The 16,589-nt window shown below is 35.5% G+C and overlaps 2 protein-coding genes across 4 annotated transcripts; one reads left to right on the forward strand and one right to left on the reverse strand.

Annotated features, from left to right (window-relative positions):
- Positions 819 to 7,817, forward strand: LOC18587094 (retinoblastoma-related protein). 3 transcript variants are annotated; one of them, XM_018129220.1, is made up of 19 exons: positions 819 to 1,062; positions 1,435 to 1,558; positions 1,656 to 1,757; positions 1,846 to 1,988; positions 2,079 to 2,175; positions 2,275 to 2,321; positions 3,159 to 3,357; positions 3,636 to 3,702; positions 3,890 to 4,069; positions 4,154 to 4,347; positions 4,449 to 5,319; positions 5,536 to 5,686; positions 5,778 to 5,850; positions 6,095 to 6,271; positions 6,356 to 6,481; positions 6,559 to 6,703; positions 6,822 to 6,934; positions 7,251 to 7,366; positions 7,443 to 7,817. In XM_018129220.1, exons 2-19 carry the CDS (start codon positions 1,475 to 1,477, stop codon positions 7,591 to 7,593), a joined length of 3,036 nt encoding a protein of 1,011 aa, XP_017984709.1. In that variant the 5' UTR covers positions 819 to 1,062; positions 1,435 to 1,474; the 3' UTR covers positions 7,594 to 7,817. The 3 variants fall into 3 exon arrangements, with proteins under 3 accessions (XP_017984709.1, XP_017984708.1, XP_007010834.2); XM_018129219.1 differs by having other exon boundaries at positions 1,439 to 1,558; XM_007010772.2 differs by having other exon boundaries at positions 1,458 to 1,558.
- On the reverse strand, positions 8,276 to 14,721 carry LOC18587095 (3'-5' exoribonuclease 1). Its single transcript, XM_007010773.2, has 5 exons — positions 14,637 to 14,721; positions 14,444 to 14,528; positions 10,297 to 10,889; positions 9,314 to 9,489; positions 8,276 to 9,173 (listed from the first exon to the last, which is right to left on the reverse strand). Exons 2-5 carry the CDS (start codon positions 14,463 to 14,465, stop codon positions 8,720 to 8,722), a joined length of 1,245 nt encoding a protein of 414 aa, XP_007010835.1. The 5' UTR covers positions 14,466 to 14,528; positions 14,637 to 14,721; the 3' UTR covers positions 8,276 to 8,719.

The following is a 16,589-nucleotide window of genomic DNA, read 5'->3' on the forward strand; positions in this document are numbered from 1 at the left end:
GCCCATTGCATTAATATTGATAATAGAATTTGCATAAACTGCAAAGGTTTAATGCACCTAATTCTTAGTTCAATACTACGTGTATGTATCTTTTTCTCAAAAAATGAAGTTCGAATTCATGAAACTAAAATGGTAATTGGTTTAATTTTCATTTTTAGTCAAAACTCAAAAAATTAACATAAATATCACGAATAAAGTAAATAAAAATAAATGTGCACACTTTATTTAAATCTACAACCTATAAATGAGAATTTTAATTGCATTAAATGATTTTTATTAAAAATAATTCTTTTTAATTGTAATGGTGTTGAATAATTTATGGGGTAAGACTTAGGAGGTCCTACAGAAAAGTCTTGTGAGGACGCACTCATAATAACATTTCCACTCCACACAAGACGACACAACTCCTCGCGCTAAACGACACTGAAAAAGAAAGACGATCCTTTTTCTTTCTTTTTCGGTGGGCCCGCACACCCACACGAGTCTCCTGGCAAACACCGTTTCAATTTCCAAGACTCGAAGATCATCCCCCCCCGCCGCCCGAACGGCTCGGCCCAGCCTAGCCACACTCCGTTAACTCACCGTAACGGCGAAAACCAAACCCTTTTCACCTACCGTTCCAAAGCGGAATCTTCGTAACGGCCGAGACGTTGAACAATTTTGGCGGTAAAATGCTAATCCACATCATGACGTGGCAAAATGTGATTGGCTAGCCATGCATGTCATGCGCATGTGCATGGTCATCATGATGTTATGTTGGTTAGTTTTCCCGCGCTAAGAGAAAGATCCTTCCTTGATAGGGTTTCCACAAAAAGATGCCCAAAGTTAGAGAGAGAGAGAAAATAAGGAAAAAAAAAGAGAGGGAAAATTTTAGGGTTCTTCTTGTTCTTAATTAGAATATATAAAAAAGGAAAATCCTTCTTCTTTCTCATTGATTTTTCTTCTTTTCGATCCGTTAAAACGCTGTGTTCTTTTTTTGGGGGGTGAGGATTTGAAGCTAGGGTTTTCTGCTTGACTGGATCTGTAGATCCGAGATCCGAACCGAATTTCAAGTTCAAATTTGTAAGTTTTCTTTTAATTCTGTTTTAATTTTGATTGTAATTTTTGAATAGTTTGGCTGACATTGTTGAAGTAAATTTGCCATGTTCAGAAGCACAAAAAAAAAAAAAGCTTGTTTCTTCCAATTTTTACTTTGCTTTTGTTAGTAATAGCTAAAAAAAATAATTTTCGGTGTAAATTTTTTATTTTGGGGATTTAAGTTGCTTTGATTAATTTGTGGATTTTTTTATTTTTTAAATTGAATTTTGTTGACAGTTTGTGATTTTTTTTAAATTAGTGACTCTAGTAGCTAGCTTAATCTTGAATATGCTGATTATGAGCTTCTTATCAAAACTTTTGGAGGGAATCAGAATCTTTAATTTCTTTTTTTGAAAGGTAGAATCTTTAATTTCTGCTAGGGTTACTTGGAAGAAATATGGAAGACAGGAAGCCTTCAGTTACAACTTCCAACAGCAGTGATGGTGATGCCATCGAAGCTAGGTTCACTGCCTTGTGCAAGGTAGTGATGTGTTCTTCTTCTTATTATTATTATTATTTTAAATTTTGCTTTTCTTTTTTGGGTAGTGACGTGGTTTTTTAAATGTTATGATTTGCAGAATGAATTATCTTTGGCTGAGAAAACTTGCACGGAAGCTATGAAGCTATTCAAAGAAACCAAAAACCTTTTATCATCAAATGTTTCGATTGGGAGTGGGACGGTAGATATATTTGAACTTCTTTTTATATGGAATCGCTAAACGTAGGTGCTTTTAGGTGAACTAACTTTGTTGCCTTTATACTGATTAGCTGGAAGAAGCAGAGCGATTTTGCTTTTCGTTTGTTTTGTATTCACTGAAGCAGCTAAGTGAAAAGAGTGGAGAAAATGTAAAGCAAGGGTCTGATGAAAATGGGTTTACAATATGCCAGATATTGAGAGCTACAAAGCTAAAGTATGATGCTGTTAATTTTGTGTAAACATGGGTAGTATTTGAGATTGAAGTCTGTTTTGATGATAGTGAGCTTTTTTTTATGTCTTGCAGTATTGTGGATTTCTTTAAAGAGCTGCCTCAGTTTGTGGTAAAAGCTGGTCCTGTTTTAAATATTATGTATGGTGAAGATTGGGAGAGTAGACTTGAGGTAGTAGATTTTTTTGTTTAACTTGCTTTCTTTTTTCCTAAATTTGTATGGTCGTCTGACTTCTGTTTGACTCTCTACTTATGGTACTTAATTGATTAGGCGAAGGAGTTGCAGGCCAATTTTGTGCACTTGAGCCTTCTAAGCAAGTATGTGCCCTTCTTTTATATCCTCTTCAAGGTTAGAAGATGCTATGTGCGCATAACTTTGTGACAGCACTAGCATTTTCAATCTATTTGTTAGTATGACTATGATTTGCTAAATTTGATTGGTTACTCTTAAATGCAAAGCACCTTAGTGAAAAGGAATACTGCTTTTCATTCATCAATTTATACTCTATAATGGCATGTAGATTCTGCAGCAAGCTTGTTTATATTGTCTTGAACCTTGTCTGAAATTTACAAAAGCACACATACTTTGGTGTTTGGATTAAGTGTCTATTAGAGAGAAGGGAGGGAGGGTGTACAACATTTGCGTATCAAAGGTGTTGAAAAATAAAACCATACATACATACGTAAGTATATGTGTCTATATACATATATATATATATGTATATATATGTATGTATGTATGTATGTATATTTAGAGAGAGAGGGAGGGTGTACAACATTTGCATATCAAGGATCTTGAAAAATAAAACCTACATACATATGTATTTATGTATGTATGTATATATGTATGTGCGCGCGTGTGTGTGTGTCCTAATTATACCAATAGCTAGTCATGTGGCATGTTTGACTGTCATCTTGTCCAGATGGATAACAATATTAAACTTATGACATTCTCATTTAGCAGATTGTATAATTTTGTGTCAATAATATATCATATAATGTTATTATTTCACAGAATTTGTACCGTATGATGAATTTTTATTATCATTCACCAAGCAACTTCATCGTTGAAACCAAATTTTCTGCTTGCTTTATATAATTTTCCATTTTGTAAAGTAAATAACATTTGCATCTTGCTATTTGATGGTACAAAAGGTCATACAAGCGTGCATTTCGGGAACTCTTCTTGACAAGTGATGCAAATATTGACAAGGAGCAAAGTGCTACAAGTGCTCCTGATTATGTGTCGGAGTACCATCGTTTTGGGTGGTTACTGTTTTTGGCTCTCCGTGTGCATGCTTTCAGCCGTTTTAAAGACCTAGTGACTTGCGCTAATGGTTTTGTTTCTGTTCTGGTCAGTTACACTTTTCTGTGGCTTTCTTAATAGTTGATTGTGAGAAGGCTGACTTGGTTGCAACAAGGAATAACATGTCATCTTGTTCTAATGAAACATGTTGTTCTGATTATATTAGTACAGATAATGGATTAACATAACAAGTATTTATTAAACAAATGGAAAATAAAAGTTGATAGATACATTTAAATGTGCTTCAAAAGATTCAACTCTAATATGCTGTTGTCTTAGATGCAATATATCCTTGTACATTTACTGGTGCATGTAATTTTTAACAGGCTATTCTGATTATACATGTTCCTGTTCGCTTCAGAAACTTCAAGATCAGTGACTCCCCACGCTTTGGTAATTATTTGCTCTTTGCGGTAGTCAAATTTTTAGAACCATCCTTCTTTCTGATAAGGAGAATGCATTTGAGATTCTTAACCAGTGTTTTGTCCTTACCCTTTTACTTTTTTCTATTTGCTTTTCCTGTCGGGGATAAAATTTTGGCTTTACTCATTGTTGATTTCTTTGACATGTGGTTGTTCAGTTAAGAAAGGTGGCAAAGGTGTTGACTTGCTTGCATCACTTTGCAACATGTATGATGCTTCAGAAGATGATTTGAGGAAAACAATGGAGATGGCCAATAAGTTAGTAGAAGATATATTGAAAAAAAAGCCCTGTTCAGCATCGGAGTTCAAAACTGAAACACTGGAAAATATTGATACGGGTAAGTTATAAAATTCATGAATGTAATTTGGGGGCATGCTTTCATTTGCTTCGGCTTCTAATTATCTGATTCTCTTTGAAGCAGATGGCTTGATCTATTTTGAAGGTTTAATGGATGAACAATCTCTTTCATCCAGTTTAAATATTTTAGAAAAGGATTATGATGATGCAATTCGTAATAAAGGTGAATTGGACGAGAGGGTGTTTATAAATGAGGAAGATAGTTTTCTTGGTTCAGGTAGCTTGTTTGGAGGTGCTGGGAATGTAACTGGCATCAAGGTGTGTTTCATATTTGAGAAAGCATATTCAATTTTGTTGGTCTTTATGCTTTATGTAGCAGTCACTTTATCTAAGAATGTTTTTTATTCTGTTTTGAGTAGAGGAAATTTGATTCAATAGCTTCACCATCAAAGACAATCTCAAGCCCACTGTCTCCTCATCGTTCTCCTGCATCTCATGGAAATGGTGTCCTTGGACCGCCAAATGCAAAGGTGGCAGCTACACCCGTCAGCACTGCAATGACAACTGCAAAGTGGCTTCGTACTGTTATTTGTCCACTTCCTTCGAAACCCTCTGCAGAGTTGCAGCGGTTTTTATCATCCTGTGATAAAGATGTTACCAATGATGTGATACGTAGGGCACATATAATATTGGAGGCAATATTTCCAAGTAATCATGAACGTAGTGTAACTGGAAGCCTTCAAGGTGCAAACCTGATGGATGATATATGGATGGAACATCGAAGACTGGAAGCACTTAAGCTATACTATAGGGTTTTGGAAGCTATGTGTACTGCAGAGGCCCAAATATTGCATGCAACTAATTTGACTTCCTTATTAACTAATGAGAGATTTCACAGATGTATGCTTGCTTGTTCTGCCGAACTAGTGCTAGCAACACATAAGACAGCCACAATGCTGTTTCCTACAGTTCTGGACAGAACTGGTATTACGGCCTTTGATCTTAGCAAGGTGATAGAGAGTTTCATTAGACATGAGGATTCTCTACCAAGAGAATTGAGGCGGCATCTGAATTCTCTTGAAGAGAGACTTTTGGAGAGTATGGTTTGGGATAAAGGTTCCTCAATGTACAATTCTTTGATAGTTGCAAGACCTGCCCTGGCTGCTGAAATAGATCGTCTTGGCTTATTGGCAGAACCAATGCCATCTTTGGATGCAATTGCGATGCATATCAACTTTTCTGGAGGCATGCCTCCATTGCCTTCTTCACAGAAGCATGAAACTTCACCAGGTAATGTCAGCAGCTCAATCTTAGGAATGCAACAGTGGTAGCTTAGTTATACCATTTGTTATATTTTTAGATATCAAAAACTGTCACCAGTATGTTGATTTGCCTGTTTAATGTAGTAGCTTGTGTTATAGGATTTAATTACAGTTATCTGTTCTCAAAGTGTCAAATTTGATTCTATCCTGAACCTAATTTACATAGTCATGTTACTTTTTTCAGGTCAAAATGGGGATGTCAGGTCTCCAAAGAGACTATGCACAGACTACAGGAGTGTTTTGGTTGAGCGGAACTCTTTTACATCACCAGTGAAGGATCGTCTATTGGCATTTAGCAACCTTAAGAAGGCTCCCTTGCAATCTGCATTTGCCAGGTATCGTATGGTGTATGTTCTAGGGGAAGTAGAAAACCTGAACTATTTGCAATGGCTAACTTCATTTTCTTTTGGGCCATTTGTTCTTTAGTCCAACACGTCCTAACCCAGGTGGTGGAGGAGAAACATGTGCGGAAACCGGAATAAATATATTTTTTAGCAAGGTATCAAAATATGAGATAAATTAGATTTTCATCCATTTGCTTAAATTCTTACGTAATTATGGTAGACCTTATGTATGCTTATATTGTTACAAAATTTAACCTATTAGTGCTCATTGTAAATAGCCCTTGATATAATTTTACTGGTGGCAAATTGCCCACATGCACTGAGTTTTGAATTTGATTCAGTTTCTGTAGTTATAGGTCTGCTCCGAGTCTAACATGTTGTTTGCTTTGCACTGCCTAGATTAATAAGTTGGCTGCTGTCAGGATTAATGGTATGGTTGAGAGGCTACAACTGTCTCAACAGATTAGGGAGAGTGTATATTGTCTTTTTCAACAAGTACTTAGCCAGCGGACATCTCTGTTCTTTAACCGTCATATTGACCAGATCATCCTTTGTTGTTTCTATGTAGTTGCAAAGGTCTGCTCTTCTAATGAGATCTTTGAGCTGCTGTTCAATTTATCTGCACTGCTTCCTCTTACTTTGTGAATGAATGGCGTGCAGATTTCTCAGTTGCAGAGTTCTCTTACTTTTGGAGAAATTATTCGCAACTATAAGAAGCAACCACAATGTAAACCCCAAGTTTTCTGCAGCGTATTTGTTGATCGGTTAGCAGCCCAACGGAATGGGGTATGATATCTCATCTCTATTTTCTATGCTGCCTGCTTTTCTAGGGAATTTTAACAATTTTAATGATCCTAAAACAGGTAACCGGGCAGGACCATGTTGATATTATTACATTTTACAATAAAATATTTATTCCTGCCATAAAGCCTTTGCTGGTAGAAGTTGGTCTTACTGGAGCAAATATAAGTACAAGCCAGGTTCCTGAAGCCAACAATAGTAATCATGGTAAACCTTTCATTTTTTTTTTTCCCATTATTATGTGGGAGATTTTGATGTTATATTCTGTCCTTGCTGCCTCTGCAAGCCATTCTAATTTTCTTCTTCTTGCTTCATTGCTAATTAGGTCCATGCCCTGGATCACCTAAAGTTGCTCCTTTTCCGAGTCTTCCCGATATGTCCCCAAAGAAAGTATCTGCAACACACAACGTATATGTGTCTCCATTGCGAACATCCAAGGTACTTAATCTTTTTCTCTTTTCTCCATTGAGTTGACGTGAGCGATTAGTTTTCCATTTACTAGTAAACCAGATTCGTAAATTAAAAATGCAGCACCCTAAGAAAGGCCAGAAAAGAAAAACGAAGAATCTTTAATTTGCAATGCAATATATAAGTCTCATAATCTTGTGAAACAGTTGAATCCTGGGTTTTGTTTCTTGATTTACAGAAGTATTGGAAAATTTTCCTTATTCCTCTTTTTGGCCTTTTTTTGGTATCTTATTGGAATCTATGGTTGCTACATGGTTAAGAAGTGTGCGCCTTGTTTCATCTACAGATGGATGCTCTAATCTCGCATAGCTCAAGAAGCTATTATGCTTGTGTTGGAGAGAGTACCCGTGCGTTTCAGAGCCCTTCAAAGGACCTAACTGCCATCAACAATCACTTGAATGGGTATTCTTCTCTTCTTCTCTCTTCAGGGTAATAGAAATTCTTGTGTGATGTGCTAAATGAACCGTTTTGGTTTCAGTAACCGGAAGATCAGAGGCGCTCTCAACTTTGATGATGTGGATGTTGGCTTGGTTAGTGATTCTATGGTTGCAAGCAGCCTTCACCTTCAGAATGGGAGCTGTGCATCCTCATCAGGGGCACCTTTAAAATCTGAGCAACCTGAGTCTTAGTTTCAGCACCATGTATTTCCCTTGTAAATTCTGCCTCTTGCCCATTTTTCTTCTATTCTACGTGATGTAAGGCTTTTATCACATGGGGTATTGTATGAGCGGTGAGTTATTGTAGGATAGCCGCCACCTGCCCTAAGTGCTTTACCAATGTTCGATACACTACTACTTCAAAGCTTTTGGCCTAGCAAATTTAATAAAACGTGCCCCCTCCTTTTTTTTTTTTTTTGCCTCTTTGGTAGCAAAATGATACTTATTTTTAGTCCACATGATGTAACATGTCATGCGAGTGATATTTTGACCGTCAATGATTAGTCACTTATACAGGGAGGGATCTACCTTGATTTGTGTCTATTTTGTTTACATGTATTTGTCTCTAATATCTTGTGGGGAACTCACATTAGTAAAATTTTGAATAAATCTTGATATCACTAATCACGAATCCTTTAAGTAAGACACTGTCACATTGAGTGTCAAGAATCATCCTAGTATTAGTATTACCAAGTTACTTGCATACTGATCCTTCCCAGACAAGTTGGAATATCAATATGGAAACTGCTGGGTAGTTCCAAATGTTTTGGATCTCTGGAACAGATGGTTACAAGTATTTCAGCATTACGTTTGGTTTTGCCTTTGTGTAAGTTTGGAGTGGTTGCTGGTCAGACGGGTAAGGAAAACAAAGAAATAAGGTGCAAAGCAACAGTGCTCATTCCCATTAGAAACGCATAGGAAACCACGGTGTCCCTATCTCATAAAGATTATTACGATAACTTAGCATGTTTAAGCATGTAAATGCATCATCCTAACTAGCCAATCCTCACATTCCCGATTTGTTCTCCTGTCAACAAGTCAGCTTTACAGGTTGAAGCTCCCATTACTTGGAAGACCGTTGTTTTTCTGCACCTGTGCACGCTCCTGAGCTCCCGTGCCAAGTGCTAATATGTGTTTCCTAACACGCAGAAGCCTCACCTAGCAGTTAAGCAACTTAAGGTGTATATGCTTCAACAAGGAGACAACCCACTAGCATTCTCCTTTTTAGCCTCTTTTTTTTTTTTTTCCTTTTTACAAGACATCTAAGAAGGGTTTAAGATGCCATCATGAAAGATGGACAAGCCCTTGCAAATTCAAGTCAGGGAGACGCCCACTCAAAGTAGTGGCAGCGGGCACCTCTGGCGACAGTCCAGTTTCCACAGCCAAAGAACACGCTCCCTTGCTTCGGCCCAGGCTTCCGAACCATTCCTTTGCTACTTTTCACCCCACAGAAACAGTATGGGTGGTACTGGAATAGGGGCATTTGCTGATCCTTAGGCTTGTGGGGATGATGTGGAGAGAAGGCCATGTTCTCCGGGATCGGGTTCCATGTCAATGGACCATCACTAGTCTGCCACATCAGTGAGTTTGTGATAGAGAATTTAAAACCCTTGTGCATCAAGAGGGCAAGTAAGCGTGCCGTGTTTTTGGCATCATCGAGGCCACAATGGGCACGCCCCTGCCATGCCAGGCCTGCCATCTCAACAGCCTCCTTCAAGTTGCACCTCACGCCACCGAAAACCTCACTGAAAGGAACTTTTAAGTTGATCCACCTGCCATATGGAAAATAATAAGAAAAACTTAATATAAATGGCTTTCTTGAAAGGTGTCAACACTATTATCATTTATATAAATAAAAATGTAAACTATGAAAAAAATAATAAGCAAACAAGCACATATCAAAATTATTTACCGGTTAAAGTAAGGAGGCTTCCGGATCTTCTTGAATCTGCACTCAGATTCCAGCATTACGCGACAATCCCAGTTTGACCATGTCACCACAGCAAAGTTGGTGTTCTTTATGCCCTTCTTCTCAAGCCATTTATCATGCCTAAGGAGAGCCTCACTCAGAGTAACACCTCTATCCACCTAGAACACATAAAAGCATATTAAGAATATAGGCTCAGAAGTCAGAGTGGAAAGAGTTACAGAGAAAAGAGAGCAAGAAACCAATAAGTCAAACACAGTAGAGATAATAATCACAATCTTAGTTGTCCCGCCACAGATCAATCCCCAGTCTTGAACCGTTATTTACCACCAAGCCTAAATAGGAAGACCACCCAGACTCCGTCATACCACCCCAAATGAAATCCAATTGATGCTATTGCCAATTCAGTGAAAAAAATATAAACACTAACGTTGTGCTTCCTAACTCATAATTCTCATAATTTTTCTACTAGTGCATCCTTTAGCAAAAAAGAACAAAAATAGAGTACAGCGGCTATCAAGCATATCAATATATGTACCAAAAATTAGAAACCAATTACAGCAAATTTAAGCCTGTCCAGGCACAAACATATTTGGCAATCCTTTCTTCAATTAACCCAGGAGAATAGAACATGTTTATCAGCAACATATATGTCACATAGTCGGGACAGAAAAGTTAGCTTAGTTCTTACTACATCCACATCCAAACATATTTATACACTTTGTCTAAGAAGGATCTTTCTATATAAAGCCTAGCAGGAGAAATAATATACCAGAGGAACTTACCACCATGTCTTAAACTATAAATATACCTAGTTCCAATGATGAACTAAAAAACTCGCAATAAATATAAGCATGTGATTGTGTTACCACCATCGCAACATCATTTACATAGTGCCCAAAGTCATGCTGTCCAACTAGAATGCTAAGTTTCTAAATCTTGGCAAAGACAACGAATTCTGAACTGACCTGAATTTGCTGGATGCCAGTCAGATCCTTGCAGAAATCACTCAGGAGTTGATTGCAAGTTGGTCGTACATATGTCTGAAAGCATGCTTCCAGCTGGCCAGTAACACTACTCACAATGACAGATGGAAACTCAATTATCTCCTGTGGATGGGGATTTTTCTCCTTGTCACAGGTAGCCTCAAAGTCTATGACCACAAAGTACTGAAAATCTTGGAGCTGGAATTCATAAGGATATCCATGAGTGATCACATTGAATGGGGAATAATGAAATCGGTTATCCACAGGAAAGTGGTAAAATTGGCTCCCAAAAGCATTCATTGGGTATGGCTGCAACTTATGAGAGTCAGGATAGAAGGTCGGCCATGAGCCATACTCATGCTGGAGGGTAGGTTTGTGGTAAAACTCGCTTGGAAGTTCCATAAACTCCCCACTCAATGAGCAAACTGGTTCTACAACATCCCCACCTGGGTGAACACCGATTCCATCTTTAAGCTCTGGAAGGCCTTCAATTGAATTCCCCGTACATTGCAGGTTGTACGGGAACCCCTTGGTCTGGAGGCATTTTAAGGCTGCCTCGCAGTTCTGCATAGTTTCTACATAAAATAAATAAGCAAAATCATATCAGTATAATATCAAATTTGATATATGTATCCCAATATGACGCATACAAATTCCTCTGAAACAAAGAAAAACAACCTAGTGCCAACTGTTCACACAAAGACAAAGTGCAAATTCACAAAACAAAGAAAAAAAATGTAATACTGAATAAACAGAAAGTTCAAGATAACTTGCAATGCAAGTCCAATATAACAATGTCAGACATCCAAAAAATGCTTCCCAAAATTAAATGGGTACTCACACATTTGATGGCACCCTCAAGCATAAGAAAGAAATATCTATGTTTATGGTTCCTTTCAGAAATAGTAACAACAAGCAATAACCAATGGTGGCAGGGGGGCAAACCAGTCACAGACAAATCAGTAAGAACAGGGAGGAGCTTGTAGCATGTCTTAAAAGGCTTTAACTCACCAGCATACTTCACAAAAGAATACCATATATTTGATCAGATCATAGGCATAGCATGCCTCACTGCCTTCAGCTACGCCCCTTCACCTTTCACTTCTGTAGTGGAGCCTCAAACAGCTATCTTTAGGCATGAGCAAGAAAATAGTTGGTGGGCTAAATAGGGTGAGAGAATATGAAACCCTAAAATCAGGATCCTCAAAGATAAAAGATACCACAGTCTTGCAATATATTCCTCCATCAAACTTCTAATTTGAAGGTGCAAGACACAGCTAAAAAGGGCGAAGTCAATATCTCTACAACACCCTCCATCCATCTCCAAAAGCTGAAATTCAAGTTGCCAATTGTTTACAAAATGCATCAATTAAAGTGCCTTCTTCAATGCTAAATGATCTCCATAAGGCTGAAATTCAACTTGCCATTTCTTCTTCAAGGTCATCAATTAAATTGCCTTCTTAAATGCCGATAGAAGACCAAATTATCAAGCTATTCTAGTCAAAAAGATAATGAAAAATAATCAAGAAAGTATTCTGTTCAAATCAGCCTCTAATAACCCTCCAAACCACTTGCTGTTGTGTATTTTTAACATTTAATAAAAGTACTGATGTTTATAGATTGCAAAGAAAGCCTCTGCACGCAATAATTCTTCGCATTAGTGGAGAATATCCGAAATGGATCTGTAATTTTGACATAAAATTTGAAACAAAGTTTCTTCAAAAGCAAGCAACACACATGAATTCAAATCAGCCACTAATAACCCTCGAAATCACTTGCTGTTGTGTATTGTTAACTTTTATTTTTATAGGTTGCAAAGAAATCCTCCACAAGTCATAATTCTTCACAGTAGTGGAGAATACTGGTAATTGATCTGCAATTTTAATGTAAAAATTTCAAACAAAGTTTCTTCAAAAGCAAGCAAGACTTCTGAATTCAACTAAGTGTGTACTCAAGCTGTTCAACTTCTCATAGTGATGGTGAAACAGGACCGGTCTTTCAATAAATATTTTCCTAACTCTTTTATAGTAAATGGTTCCTCAACCTTCCACAACAGGGAAAAGTGAAAATGAGGAGAAAATAGGGGAAGGGTTGGGACAAAGGGACGTGAAAAGGGGACAAGTTTCAATGGAATCCAAATGATGAATCAACTGAGCACAAACTAATGAAGTTTACTTGAAATAAATGATAATGATAGCATAACAAATATTTACACAAGACTAAATTTTACATTGGTAACAAAGGAAGACAATCTCCAAACTGCAATCATTTCACCAAACTAGGTATAATCATCATATAGATAAAGAATTTCATCAAAGGAGTCATGCATGCCTATGAAAACAAACAAATGAGAGCCATAACAGAGCGTGTCTTTACCTCACTTTTTTAGATTTTACAGATTTATTGAGCCAGATTTGTGAACGTTTCAGTTATTCTTGTGCTCCTGGTCTAATAAACTTATGCCCCAAAGTAACTTAAAGCATATGCCACTAATTTCTGAACATCATTACCAAATCTGAAGGAATCACAATACGGGTATTGCATTTTTCTATGCATGAAGCCTCAAACACCTAGAATGATGCCAAGGCTTTATTTCTCTAACTTTTCGTTTAGCTCATCTTTAAAACTTACATTTGACCTTTCCTTTGCTGGGAGTTAATACAAAGCTAGAAAATGGACCAATATGCAATTAAAAAAAATTACTAAAATTGATGCTATGAGGTAATGTAAGCACATTACAAATACTCAAATTTTAGAACATCAACTAGACCATAAACTCTCTGGCCCAAAAAAAAAAACTAGACTATCATCTCATTCACAAACCCTAGCAACCTCATTTAGCCATGCTGATTGAAGACCTAACTATATTGAGATAAGCCTAATAAACAAATAGATCCAGTTCTACTTGTTTAGATAGAATGATTGTCAAACTTCCCTGAAACGAGTTTAATATAACATCCATTTTATATATATCTTTATTTTTAAATTTTGGGGTGAAGCCTGTCCAACCCTAAATCTTGTAGCTAACATGCAATAATTTTACCGGACAGGTACATTTTCATGATTATATAAAATTATATATGATAATTATTTAACTAAATATTACTTAGGTGAATCTAGGGCATATACCAAGCTATAGCTACCTGCTGGTTAATCCAAACCCAAATTTACACCAAAGTGCTATTGAAACTAAGCTGAGACTAGGAACAAAAAGACCAAAGTCAATGACTATTCCAGACAGCAACAGTTTCCAACGGATTTTTGGGAATCTAAACCCTAGAGGCAGCTCATTGCGATACAGAAATACAGTGACTTCACTGTCATAGATGTGCATGAAAATGAGACCATTCAATAAAATAAGGTACCACCAAAAAGTCAAAAAGCCTAAAAATATTTCAAAATCTCCAGAAATAATCCAAAAAGCTACCTAAAGCTTCTCCACATAGTTACTGCTTGCTTAAAACTAAATAAAGTATATGTGGTTTGGATAACAGACAGCTTAGAACTAAATATGAAAAACAACATTTACGTACTTCTCTTCCAATCATTCCAATAAACAAGAGGTTCAATTCATACATCCGTCTTTGGATCAAATAATCCAACTTAGTAACATATTTTCTCAAGTAAGCTGATCAATAGTTCTTCATTTATCCAATACGAAGTACTCTAAAATACAAATTACATACTAATATAAACTTTGAAATTTCATAGCATTAGCTAGCTATTCAATGGCACATCAGAATTTTTGAAAAGGCCTCAAATTTAAGATACCATATCTCAAACCAGTGCAATAGAAACCGTACCAGGCAGCCACAACTGGATCCTAAATTCGAATTAAATTATTCAAAAAAAAGCAACACTCACAATTGAAGCAACCCAGATGAAGATCTTAAAACAAAGTGATCTCAACACTGGAAAAATAAAGCAATAAAAAGAACACATTTTTAAGAAAATCATCAAAAACCCATCAGAGGAAAATCGCAAAAACATCACATTCTTAAAAACCCCATCAATCCAAACACCACAAAAATCACTCAAATAAACTGAAACCCATAACTCAAAGCACATCAAAGTTCAAAACTTTACACCCAAAAAAACTTCAAAAAAATTAAAAAAAAAAAAAACCAACCTTTATTTTCAAGGGCCATCATGATCTTTTCTATAATTAAGATCCACCGGCAAGTACATCAGATCCTCCTCCTTTTTTCCCTCACCTGCAAAAAAAGGTAAAATAAATAAAATAACCCAAAATAACTAAAAGGATATAGAGAGAGATTTAAAATAAAAAAGAGAGAAACAAAAAGTGCAGAGAAGAGAATGACCTGGTGTGATGCTAGAGAGAGCAAGAGAGAGAATGACAAAGGGAATGTATAATGAGATGGGAAGTTGTTTTTTCCTTTTTTCTTTTTTTTTTTTTTGCTTTTTCCCTANAATGTATAATGAGATGGGTAAGTTTGTTTTTTCCTTTTTTCTTTTTTTTTTTTTGCTTTTTCCCTAATTTTTGTGTTTTTATTTATTTAAAACACTGTATTTAATCCTTTATAAAAATTCTATTTTCACCCCAATAGTTTCACATTTTTGTAGATTCTGCACCCTTTTTTTTCTTCGCACTGAACCGGCAAATCTCTGGAAAGCACATGCATATCTAATGCTTGATATTCTACCTAAACTCGATTATTCATATTTACAAAAAAAATCTCGAGTTTTAATTATATTTAATATCATAATTGTCATAAAACTAGACTTGAATTTCAATCAAAAATAAAATTAAAATTTTTTTTTGTATATTAGTGATTGAAATTAAATTAATAAATTAAATTTTTAAAATCTTATTTTAAAAAATTATTAAATTTTTAATGTATAAATAATAAATAATATTCAATAAAATAAATTAAGATTTAATATTATTATTTAAAATGAGATACTGTAGAGAGTATCCTAAAATCACTATTCAAATGGATAACATTTTCAATATTCAAATCCTATTCAAACTCGACTAAAGATATATTAATCTTATTTAATCGAATCGGGTTGAATTTGGTTTAATCGGTCATAACATTATCGGATTAAGTGTCAAAAAGAACATAAGGTGTTAATGGAGAAAAACTAAGAATTAGAAGGATGTAAGTGTAATTAACTCATTTTCTATTTGGGGACCAAAATACAAAGAAGAGAAAAGTCTGTGTCCATTTCCTCAGTCAGTTCACAGAAAGCAAAGGATTGGGGCAACGTGGGTCCCACATAGCCAAGTTTACGAAACAAAGGTTTTTACTAAATGCCCTTGACGGTTGAAAAGGACACGTGTTGAGCATGGGGTGGCTCATGGAGGGGCAGTGACGTACTGGGGACCGCGGGGTTTCAGATTTTTTTGTTGTTACCTTGGACAAAAAAAATCGTGTTTGGAAGAATCTTGACCGTTTATTTGGTTGACTTTCATTGGTCGATCTTTCTCGTGCTTTTTTTATTTTATGAGTTTTTTTTGTATTTGCGAGCCTAAGATAGATATTTTGGAAGACAATAATTTGGCATAGTCTCCATAGAAATTTAATAGTTTAATTAAAAAAATAAAAGAATATGTGATAATATTTTAATTTCATTTATAAAATTTAAAATTCATAACATAATGATAAATTATATGTAAAAATTTTTAATATTAAAAGAATATCCATAAAAAAAATTGTTATGTAAATCGTATTTATTATATTACTTATAACCTTATTGACCGCGACACGATCATCATTGTGGTTTTGATGAATTGAAGCAAGAGAGAGCAAAGGTAGGTTTAATTTCTCATATTTTTTTTATTTATTTTTCAAAATTTATTTTGATGATGATTTTCAATTCAATAAGACAATGGTTAAAATTATGAACTTATCATTTTACTCAGCTTTTCGTTCCCAAATAAAAAAATAGATAATTTTACAATATGTTGCTTATAATCATTCAAAGTTCACCTTTCAAGCATATGATTACTATAGATTATTATCATAATAATGACAAGTTCATATGTTACAGACTTATATTTTTAACTCAAATGATATACCTATTAAACGAAGGTAAAGCTTTACTTATAAGGGTAGGTATATCAACATTATGGTTTATGGTGTCATATGACACCACTTATTCACTAAAGTGTCAAAATTTTCTACTTGTGTTATACTACTTATGTTAGAGTTTTGAGTTTTATGTAGTTAATGATGTTAATAAACTTATTAATTTTTTTTTTACAAATTTATAAGGAGTGGGGTCAAAGACTCCAAATCAACGTAATTTGA

Source organism: Theobroma cacao, chromosome 10 (genome assembly GCF_000208745.1).
Source record: "Theobroma cacao cultivar B97-61/B2 chromosome 10, Criollo_cocoa_genome_V2, whole genome shotgun sequence".
NCBI lineage: Eukaryota > Viridiplantae > Streptophyta > Magnoliopsida > Malvales > Malvaceae > Theobroma > Theobroma cacao.